General features: G+C 39.3%; 1 protein-coding gene across 2 annotated transcripts in view; it reads left to right on the top strand.

The window, feature by feature from the left end:
- LOC111868705 (serine/threonine-protein kinase PAK 3) overlaps positions 1-11,618 on the top strand; it is a 46,880-nt gene extending 35,262 nt beyond the window's left edge. For both annotated transcript variants that reach the window (XM_023859608.2, XM_023859609.1), the window contains 4 exons: positions 4,366-4,558; positions 6,085-6,281; positions 8,532-8,669; positions 10,732-11,618. In XM_023859608.2, the coding sequence (XP_023715376.1) occupies positions 4,366-4,558; positions 6,085-6,281; positions 8,532-8,669; positions 10,732-10,815 (612 nt within the window). In that variant the 3' untranslated portion in view covers positions 10,816-11,618. The remainder of the gene's footprint in view (positions 1-4,365; positions 4,559-6,084; positions 6,282-8,531; positions 8,670-10,731) is intronic.
- Positions 11,619-12,193: the final 575 nt, after the last annotated feature.

Raw genomic sequence — 12,193 nt, 5'->3', positions numbered from 1 at the left:
AAGTTGTCCTTGTGCTTAACTAATTAAGCACCATGCCATGAAGGCATATGGGGGAATGGAGGTATAGATCCATATTTTCTTAACCTTGGCACTTGTTGGGGTGAGTGGTTAGCTTCACGCCCCAGCTGCTTTACCCCTGGGGAAGGAAACACGAGCACCCATTGAATAGGAGGTTGGGTGGGCCCCAGAGCCAGTCTGGTGACATGGAGAAGAGAAAATTCTTGACCCTGCTGGGACTTGAATTCCAACCCTCTGTTCATCCAGCTCTTAGCCAGTCACTATACCGACCACACTGTCGATGTGATACAGAAGTGTGATTTTGGTTTGAACATTGTTGAAAAATCCCACTATTTTTGATATTAGTTGTGTTGTGATGGTTGTAACTAAGAGGTTGTATATTGTAACACAACAGGATGCATGAAATGAAAAAAAATTACCATACATTAATTTGAACATTTCACGTCCCTCAGTAAGCTGAGAAATTCATTTGGAATGAACTGACATAAAACATCATGTAAAATACGACTGCAAATTTTCAACGAAAACTGCAGTTTCCAAATATGTTTAACAGTTTTCTTTAGAGAGGAAATGGGCAGTTTGGGGATGCGATCAGTGGTTTTCTTATTTAATATATTGTAAGCTTTTGGTTATGTGAACACTTTCTAAAGTATGGTTGATCCTTCTTGTTACATTTTTTCTTACAGTTGTCTCTCTCTAAATGCTAGAAATCATCTGTTTTTGTTAAAAAATGACCAATTTTAAGTTACATAGAATAGAAGTTGTGTAGCACAAAAGCAACTCATTTACTCTCACTGTATGCATTTCATGTCACTGAATAGTTATTGTACATTTTATGAATGTGTATGATGGGCTTATGTTAAATGTTCACCTTCAGTTTGAATTTTTAGTCTGTTATTGTTTGATATTATCACATGTTACTGACTACACACAAGGTTTGAATTTGTAGCTGGATTTATCATACACTTAGAACTCACATTTACAAATAACTGTAATCCTACTGCTAATCTACATGCTTAACATATCATTGCAGCACCCACTAAGTCTTCTGAGTTCGCTGTGTCTTCGCTTACCTGTTGCTTGCTAGCAGCTTCTGACAGTTACCGCTTTCCTGTTAAACAGCCCCTGTCCTTGGTAGCCGGCGACTCTCACAGCTCCCTCTGAACTCATCCTCAAGAGTTCAGAGATACTTTATGACTGGTGGTTTAGTGGCAATCAGTTCATATTGCTGACAAGACCCTTGAGACTCACAACCTGTAATTTTATTTTCCAACTGAGCACTTACAGTTATAGTCCTCTGATGAGAGGATGGGTCTGTCATTTACAATTGCTGCTGGTCCTCCCCAGTGCAGTAATTCTCAGGTCTTGAGTCCCATGGGACTCATGACTGCATTTTACAGTCTCAGATTTGAGACTCTCTCAATCTGGAGGGCCAGGTCCCTTTATTAATTGATCCCCACATGTACAGGGTGGCCTGGTTATACCCCCAGGCACTAGGTTCCCTTTTCGTTGGCCCCTATGATTCACAGGGCTATGGTGGAGGTATGCAACCCCACCTCCACGCGGGATTGACTTGTCCTATTCACTTGGAGGTTTTCATTATATAACCTCAGCATGGACCTTACAGAAAACATCGCTTCCAACAGCTCTTCTGTTGCTGTGGCATGTATTCATTGCATAGCAACACTTCTTTATTTAGCAGTTACCTTGCAACATACTTTATAATCATGTCACAATATGTTAATGTACGTTTCATACCAAGGAATATTTGTTGTATTCTTATGTGGCCATAGAAGTCAAGCGCACCACATTGTGTGTCCTGTGATTGTAATTAATTTCTGATTATAGTCATTCTTCCGTATGCATGAATTTGCTATTTGCAGTTGAGTGTCTAGTAATGTATTATGATGTGATAGTGACTAGACATGAGGTTTGGATTAGGAATTGGATGCATTGGACACCTCTGTATCATATCACTACGAGTAATTTCAAGATTGTGACTTTTTAGGTGTCATGTCACAATATTTTCACAGATTTTCTTCGAAAGTTTTCTGTAATGTATCTTTGCACAGTTTCTCATTATCCGTTTCACACAAGGTACATCACAGTCTGTCCCTGTCTGCACGTTGCTGTTGTCCCAGCAGCATACTGTGAAGTTTGTGTCATCTACACACCCAAGCCTCCTTAATACAACAGTAAGAAGTAAACCAGTCAAATTTTTTACATTGGTTTTATGTGGTAGCGTAGTTGGTTGAGGCACTATGCTACAAGCTGGAAGATCGTGGGTTCAAGTCCCAATGAGGTCATTGAATTTTTTTCAGTTGACCTAATCCTTCCAGCTGCACTATGGCCCTGGGGTCAACTCAGCCTCTAACAGAAATGAGTACTGGGAATATTCTTGGAATATTCTTAGGGGTAAAGGGCGGCCAGTGCGTAGGGCTGACAGCCTTGCTGCCACGTATGAGCCAATTGTCTAGAAGATGTGGGAACCTCAACGTCTCACAAGCCTATGGGCCTCCGCGGCCTGTTACAGGGATCCCTTACTTTTTTTTTACATGTTTCAGTTCACATTTGGGACCACCTTCAGGCAGCTTTATCAGATACATCTCATGTTTTCAGAATATTCTCATATGGATTCATATTAGTGTTAATCATTATAATCATGTAATAGATGTAACTATAATGAAGTTGTAAAATATTTCTAATTTTATGGATTTTTATAAATTTTAAAATTCTTTCAGTATGATGTAAAATTTTATATTATTTTGTCACTCATTGTAGGTGGTGTCTTATCATCCAGGGAGCTCTTGTATTATATGTTTTGGAGCTATTCACGTGTAATGTTGTTATTAGTTTTTGTGTATTTCCACCTGTCTTCCTGAATGCCTTGAAGATGTAAGATATATAAGGCTTTATTTAGAATTTGTTTCTTAGCATACATAAACTTTGTTTCGTTCTTATTCATATTTTTTGTATTTTTGATTCTGTGTGTTCCACTGTAGATTTGTTGTGGAAATTTACATTTATGTGGGCATATTGTGGTATTATTTTTTGTCCTGGACACTTTCTGTTAACACTTTGCAGACCGGTGATTTAAATATTTAAATCTCCCTGGGAACCGGCATTTTTAAACATACTACCCTAACTTGTGCACTGTTCACTTTAAAAATTAATATAAAATCTCCTAATTAATTTTTTGAACTAAAATTTTTGGAGAACACTTACCAATGCTCCTAGAAGTGCTTGAGGGTGTGATATTTCTGGAAACTTTCCCCTTTGTGAAGTGGCATTACACAGAACTTGCAAATGTAGACATACTCCTTTTTTTTGTGAACTGTGCAAACACGGCATTGCCTAGAAGTATTCTTCCCCTTGGAATGTTCACTCTTCACAATTTTCACGAGGGTATTTTTCCGCATATCACTCAAGAGTCGCCCTGAGGGGTCCACATGAGGCCTTCGTGGGGTGGGAGTTGATGGGCCAGGTCATACTAAGTCTTTGTGTGACCCTGGTTCTGCCATCACCATCTGGACTGTAGCCCAGGCCTTTGCCACATTCATCAGAAATGCTTTGTATTTCAATTTTGAATCAGGGTTTAGATCTTTTTTAGATTTTTTGCTGTCCCCGCAGTGTTACTACGCGCAATGTTATTACCCACATTATCGTTGGAGCTACTGTCACTTTTACTCTCTGTGGCCACAATTCTTTGTTGTCCCCCGTCACTGTCGCTGTCTGAATGACAATCCATTATTATGCATCTCACAGGGCAGGTCAGCTAGGTCATTGGAGGAGAATTTGTCCTTGATCCATTCTCCCCACTAGCTACTGGCTGATACACACACAGCTTGAAGAAGGCAAAGCACTTTCCTTTATAGTCAGTTAAGTAAACAGCGAGGTCAAGTTACTGACTGCTAACTAAACATTCCAGAGTCTTATCACGCATCTGCAGGTGGTTGCGTGCAATGTAGGTGGCACCAGAGCGATGTATAATGTGTTGCAACTTATCATGTTCTAAAAACCTGTTAACATGCGAACGGTCCGCCATGTTTAAAGGCAAAAAACCTTTTAAAGGGTGCGCAGTCCGCAGAGTGTTAAAATAATGTTCGTGCTACAGTTGAGTTTCATGTGGATGAACTTATTTATGCTATATGTGTGACTGGCATGAAATATCTTTACTGTTTGCATCCTCTTGTGTATCATGATTTGTGGCATTCTGGCTGTCAGCAGAACACAACATGGCCAGAATACCACAAAGCATGCTACACAAGAGGCTGCAAACAGTAAAGATACAGAGAATGAGAATAATATTTCCTATATGATAGTTACGCATGGTGACTATTATTGTAGGTTGTGATGGAATATCTACCAGGAGGATCTCTCACAGATGTTGTGACAGAAACATGTATGGATGAAGGTCAGATAGCATCTGTTTGTCGAGAAGTGCTTCAGGCTTTGGAGTTCTTGCACTGTAACCAAGTGATTCATCGAGACATAAAATCTGATAACATCCTCCTTGGACTGGATGGCAGTGTTAAATTGAGTAAGTTCATCTGTTGTTATGAATTTTTATGCCAGAACTATATATAAACTTCAAATTAGAAGGAATATTACAGAAGTCAAAAGAGATGTTAAATATGCAAGTTTTAAGTGATTGATTTATTAATAGGTTATGCGAATACTGATTGAAATTTCAGCAATTTATCTTTGAATACACTACATTCATATTCTTGCTTTAAAATCTACTGAGCAAGGTGATAATACCCATATTCATACCTAGAAATGTAAAATGAATGAGGGAAGTTGTTGTTAGTTTCCCTGCCATGATTACCATTACAATGAAAACATGAATTAAGGTTTGGCTGGTGGGCAAGATTTTTTAACAGCATAAAATTACTGTTAAGCTTAGGTAAATCAATAATAAAACCCTGAACCATGTTCATTTAATAACCAACTTTCTTTGAGAATTCAAGAACTGAAGCTTTGTGTGGAATTATGTTCCTTAATGATCTCGCGGGCAGCACGAAACAGTTTTGAAATCCATTTCACAGCACAATTTAATTCTTTTCCACCTCCTGAATAATTTGCTTCCTCATTTATTGTTAACTTTTTTCTTTCCAATGCCATGGTCATGAGAATCACTTCCCAAGAAACTATGACCCTCAAATGCAACACAAAAAAAAAAAAAACAGTAGCCACTACCACCTGACACAGAGGATGAACAAAAGTGGATGGGGACAGCCATGCTTCCTACCACAGATTAGTAAGATACCTACCTTACTAATGTGAACATGCTCCATTGCATGCTGTGTAAATGATGGCTTTGAAGTATGCAATGGAACATGCCAATTAATCCCTTCAACCCCGAAATGTGATTCAAAGCACTTGTAAGAATCAGAGTTTTGTATGTAAGATGCAGGTAGCCCCTTAAATTGAGGAATGTTAAATTGAGGAAAATAATACATTAGGCACATGGAGCTCTGGAATTCTCCAATTCTGTCACCAACCTGTTTCCAGTCTGTCTAGTCTTGACTTTGTACTAATCTGCACTCAACTAATCTAAACTCAGCTGCAGACACACTGCCATTATATGGATGCGGCATGGACCATGGAGAATACACCACACTCATGCTGTTGCATGGTGCGGACCACATATAAAACACTTCCATTGTATTGTTGTGTGGCGCATCTGTTGGAACTTATTTACAGAGCCATTGCATAGGAATACTTTGATCAAATCTGTTGAAATATTGTTCAGTGGAAATATGTCTAGGTTCTCCCACCCTAGACTGTCGCAAGCTTTCTCATAATCTGTGAATAAACAGACATAAGAAGGTTGAATTATCTTCTTTTTTAAATGATTTCTTGAAGTGCAAGACCTGGAAACATGAAATGAGCTCTTCTGATTGCAGTATGTTGGTAAGTAGTCCCTCTTTTCCTCTCCCTTTCGGTTTTTTTATATGCATCTTTCTCAAGTCTTGCTAGGACTCTCTTGCTAGGTTTCCAGATTAGATAATGGCGCTCATAGTGTATTTTTATCAGGGTATTAATTGTGAATTTTTTTTTCAGCTGATTTTGGTTTCTGCGCACAGATTTCTCCCGAGCAATCAAAGCGCACCACAATGGTAGGGACGCCATACTGGATGGCACCTGAAGTTGTTACTCGCAAGCAGTATGGGCCTAAAGTTGATATATGGTCTCTTGGTATTATGGCAATTGAGATGATAGAAGGGGAGCCTCCGTATTTAAATGAAAACCCTCTTAGGGTAAGATAAAGTGTTTTATATTCCATGTGGTAGTGTCCTACAGCAGTTTCAACTTGATGTCTTGTCATATGAATGATTGTCTTGATGTAATTTCTTGCACTTGGAATATAATGATACAATTAATCGTTTGATTGTATTTTCAGAATTTTCTGAACATTTATGTGTTCAATATTTAAATGTACTAAACTGCCACTTGCCTTGTCCACTTGGTCTTGAGTTGATATAAGGGTTTATTTCACATATATTGTGGGTTAATCATATGGTTAATTTGAAGGCCATATTTAGTGATTATCATGATGTTTGAATTATATGTTCTGTTATTCATATTGTGGCATGTAAATATATTGCTAGGCAATGCCTGCAACACATGCAACCAGCAATACTGGAACAGTGTTTCCTTTATGTCTGCGGTGACATCACACAACAGTGGGTAGCTGTCATGTGACTTTTTTATATAGGTCTGTGCCGAGAACATTGCAAGGCTGCAGCCAGTGTGCCAATGGACTGGCTGGGTAGCAATTATGTGACATGTGTTTTCTGTGCATAGTCCATGCAGTGTGTTTGGGCAGGACAGTAGCAGTAGTAACAGAGGGAGTACAGCAGAGTATACAGCAGTAGTTGAGAGTAGTTTTCTAATTGGCAGCTGCAGAAATATCAAGAAAGGAATTAGAGAGTGCTAAGAAGACTTCACTTGTGATTTGAAGTCGCAGTGAGACTGTGATAAATCCATTCCCAGGATACAACTAGTGAAGACGGAGAATCCTAGTGCATGTGCAATGGTGAACTGAAAGTGTGATAATGATAACATTATAATTGAGTGTGATTAAGAGAACTTGGAAATGAAGGTGTTAATAAATCCACTCATCAAATCCAGAACCCATTATTATTAGTCACACTAACCCCGTTTACATAGCAGTATATTCCAGTATGTGAATATTGTACTCTCTACAGTCATACCTCAGACTTACAACTTTATTTGGCCATACAGATGGGTTGTAAGTTGAGTTCGCAAAGTTACATTCCTGGAGTTCAAAGCTCAGACCATATTTTCAATACTTTAACCCACAGTATGCTATAACTCTGTTTTTATTATAAAATCAGTAAAGTTGTATCAAATAACATAGTTTTTAACATTTAAACTATTAAAAATAAGTAAACTAATATTTTGTGGTGGATTTTTGAGAGTTATAATTTGAGTCATAAGCCCAAAAATTGTGAACATGAGTGTGATTGATTTTAATTGAATGTGATTGTAAGTTGGGAAGTCACAGGTTGAGGAATGACTACAGTGAAATTCTGTAAAAACTGACTCCAGTTTATTTGTTAGAGTGCACATGGGCTTATAATAATATGTGTACCAGATAGGTTAGCATAGTGGTGATACTCTCGACTTGTAATTCTGAGGTTGGAATCTCAGCTGGCACTGGCCATTTTGACTGAGGTTTATTGTGACTTTTCTCAGTCCTTTCAGGCAAATGCCAGGATAGTACCTCAGTTAGGCCACAACCGCTTCCTTCAAATTATTTCTAATTTGTCATCCCTCCATCTGCGTACCATTCAATGCTATATACTCTATCTTCTGCCAGCTGATTACATATCCCCTCAAAAGTATCAAATATATGCTTCTACTAAAATTAAGAGGACATTTCTCAGGAAAATGCGCGCGCGCGCACACACACACACACACACACACACACACATACAGACAGAGTCATGTGATGGAGTGTGGCTATAGACAGGTTTTGGATTGATGACTTGATTTATTGTACACTGTAATACAGTGCATGACTACACTTTACAGTTCACTGTTATGCACATACTAGTGTTCACAGTCTTCACTGCCGTTGCTTGGTAGCAGCTTCCAACAGGAGATATTCCCCTTCCTCTGGGCCCCCAAACTGTCCCTGGCCCCAGCTACCAGCTTCTGACACAACAGCTCATAAAGACTGAACCACAGCAGCTCTCTGACTACAACTGATAACGGGTCCTCTTTATGACGTCTTGACATGGACCGCGTAGAAAACACTGCTTCCCATAATTGCTGTATTCTCTTGTTGCTGTGGGGACAGGCTTGTTTACTGAACCTTTATGTAGCAATGGCTATCATGTAGTTGCTTATTTCACAGTCGTTGCCTAGCAGTGGGTCTGCATGCCTCAGTACGTACTTACATAGAGGCATGGTACATACTAATGTGAAACATAATGTTGTTTGCTATCGGAATACACAATAATTATATTATTTTGATTCAGGCTCTTTACCTTATCGCAACCAATGGGAAGCCAGATATTAAAGAGAAAGAGAAGCTATCTCCGATCTTCCAGGACTTCCTGGACCAGTGCCTAGAAGTAGAGGTTGACAAGCGGTCACCTGCATCCGAACTGCTCAAAGTGAGTTATGAGGAAATTCTGTGACCTGTTCATCAGCCAGTTTGAATAAAAGATGGAAGTGCCTAACTGTAGTGTGTAGTTTCATATGGTTTGGTGCACTACATGCAATTGTCATGATCTTGAAATGCAGGAATCATCTTTTGTAAATGAATACTGCATGCTAATTGCAGCACAGTAATTAGTTCCTGATGGAAGTTATTCATGAGGCACATCCTTACTAATTATTTTGAGTGTGATCAGATTCACTGTCAAACTACAGTATACGCCAAAATATGCAGTACTGAAACTCGCGCATCTCGAACATGCATGTGCTTTTGTTGACGGGGCATAGCTCCAGCTGCATGTGTTCCCAATAGTGAAAAGGAAGTTGTGTTGTGCATTTGTTGTTGGAAATGGGTCTCTTGACAGAGGAAAAAGTATTCATAGTTAAGTATTATTTCTGCTCATATGGCAGTGGTCGCCAGACAACTCGCTTCCTTGGTTTTGAGTGGCCAGATGTTATCGTCCAGAAACCGCTACATAGTACACGTGTGACGATATGGTGTGTTGTCTCAGCACATGGTATATTAGGGCCCTATTTCATTGAGGATGAGGAAGGCAATGCTCTTACTGTCACCCAAGAACGCTACAGGGACATGGTGATCAGACCATTTCTTCAGGATTGAGAAGGTTCTGTCGTGCAAGGGGCCTTCACATGAATAGACAGTGGTATCAATAGGACATCTTTTCTTTTCAGTACTGTAAGTTTTGGCGCATACTGTATTTGATTATGTGCATACAAAATAGCTGCATTATAAGTGCCTCATAATTATCATGTAGGTACAGTACAACCATTGCATAGTAAGTTGACTGTTTGGATTTTGATCCATTTATAAAAGCATGCTTATTAAAGTAGTTAACATCATCTGAGTGGGTGGACCTGCGCAGTTATTCAGCTGTGTTAGTTGGTTTTGATGACCAGTGTGTGACACAAAAGGCATCCTGATGTGTGTCATGGTTTGTTACCACAGTGAATACCCTTTGTTTTGTCAGCTGAGCTGTTTTAGTAGATAATATGGGCTCTTATTATGTACAGTACTATACAAACTGAAATGTCAAATCAAAGTAAACTCATGCAATGAAAGTGAGGTGTGGAAGGATTGGTGCTGGCTGTGTAAAAGTAGGTAAGGAATTACTTCCGCAGTGTGAGTCTTATCTAAGTGCAGTCAAGTGTAATGATAATGATAGCAGGTCAGGGGTCAGTGCTTATCATTTTTGTGAGAATCAAGAATACTGTCTGTTTACAAAGCATATGGTTTGAGATGAAAGAGAGGTTGCATGTCAGAAATTATGATGTCAAATTAGTGCTGAGCAAGTTAATTGAAACAGTTTTATTTTATGGTTTTTCTCAGTCCCAGTAGACATTTTCTGGGATAGTACTGTAAATGGGGCCACAATCACTCCCTTGCTTATCTTCTCCAGTTCATTATGTAATCATTATGTATTATCATATAATCACTCAGTGCTGTATAGTTGTTAGTTAGTTAGTTAGTTAGTTAGTTATTGGAGAGGGTGGGTTTCCCCATGCACTTAGACCTGTATTGGTCCATTGTGCTTCCCTCTATGATTTCTACCAGTCTCTATATCCTACCGGTACTGGTGCTTACCATCAGTCCTGCCCAGGCAGTGAGACCGGCTCTACTAGCTGAGAGGTATCTATAATGCTTCCCCCATCTACCAGAGGTATTAGAGACTGCCGTTGGGTGGGAAACGTCCGTTAATTTGGCTCAGTGACCTCCTTTGGAGATATGAGGTTCTTTTACGTGCCATAAAGCTACGACACGGGACCCACGGCTTAAAGTCCCTCCCGGAGGACTTGTTCCCTGAATTTTTCCACCCTTAAAAATTCGACGACCTCTGCCAGGTATTTGAACCCGCGTACTACGAGTCATGAGGTGGGAACGTTACCTCTAGACTGCGGAGGCCGCTTTTTATGTACCTTACTGGAGGTGTATTATTTTAAGGAATAGTTTTCCATAGCATTTCACCCATAGTTTATCTATACATAACTTGTTTTGTATAGCATCCCTTCCTGAAGCTGGCTCGTCCCCTAGCAAGCCTGACACCGCTCATCATGGCAGCAAAGGAAGCAGCAAAGAGTCACTAGTTGTCAGCATGATGTCACTGCATGGAACAGTTACATCAGTATCTTGGTGGGGTGCCGTGGTGTTGGACAACAAGAGAGTGAGTGAATGTTGCGTGAGGAAGAGTATGTGAGCAGCTCAAAACAGATTAGTGACTGATAGTGGAGTTTCAGTGATGGAGTGAAGTTAGAAATCATGAGTGGTTTAAGTGACATTTCAAAACTAAAGAATACTGGTAATGGAATTTGAATCATGATTAACATATTTAATTTAAACCATTATGAATAATGCAAAGATTGTACTCTTTGTGGTTTACATACATACTCATTGAGAAAGGAATATTAATTATCACCATCATCATTATTTTTATTGGCACATGTAGGGGGTATGCGTGATGAAATGACAGGTTCTAGTTCGGATGATTGGAATTATTAACAGCTTGGTGACACCCTCTTTTAATCACATTTAAATTAGAGCACTATAGCTGATTTACATGCACCTCATAATTCACCGTTACACTCACACACTGGTCCTCTCCTGGTAATGCAGTTAAAACACAGGAACCAGCACTTCAGTTCACTCCAAATATTTCACATAATTAAGGTATTCAGATCATACTTTAAATCTTCTACAAACTTCCTGTTGCTATCACTCTTAACTGTTACTTAAACACACTCACTCTCAAATACTCCCCTCTCTTCTGTCTCTTAACTGTCATTATATAGCCTCCACATTGACCATGCAGAAAACAGCCTATATTGTTGGAACGTGTTTACTGAGTGATCACATAGCAACGGTCAGTGCACCGACTGCATAGAAAATACTTCACTCCNTAAACAACATATAAGCCTCAAAAAAGCGTCAGCTGCCCCGGTTAAGCCGCAAACCGGTTAATCCGCCCCCGGATAATCGAGAGTTGACTGTATTAAAATATTCCTTGACTCACTTTTTTCAGTAGGTGTTCTATTTTAAATACTTCTGTTGTCCACTTTTTAACCCTTCAGCTCTGGAGGATTTAGGTCAATTTAAGTAACCTGAGAATAGAGGAGACAAGGCTTTAAATTTGTAAAAATGTGCATGCTTGCACTGAAATGACTATACTTGTACGGTATTAATGATCTTCAATCAGAGTTTGTGGAAAAATTTTGCAATATCTGCTCAATATGTGGATGTGGTATACATCACATCAGTAGTTCAGCCTGATTTAAGTTTCATCTCTCAGTGGTTCCTACTGCTAACAGATGCCATGTTATCAACTGTGTGATTAGTCATAACTCAAGTAATCCTTGGACTTGGCATATGAAAGCAAGCATTCATAATGAGGTGAGCCCTTTTTGGAAAGATTGAATAATACCAGGCTAGTCTGTCTTGTGTTGATGTGCCAGTTATTGTCGAGCAGTA

Source organism: Cryptotermes secundus, unplaced genomic scaffold (genome assembly GCF_002891405.2).
Source record: "Cryptotermes secundus unplaced genomic scaffold, Csec_1.0 scaffold1359, whole genome shotgun sequence".
NCBI lineage: Eukaryota > Metazoa > Arthropoda > Insecta > Blattodea > Kalotermitidae > Cryptotermes > Cryptotermes secundus.
This window is presented reverse-complemented; position numbering and strand designations above follow the sequence as displayed.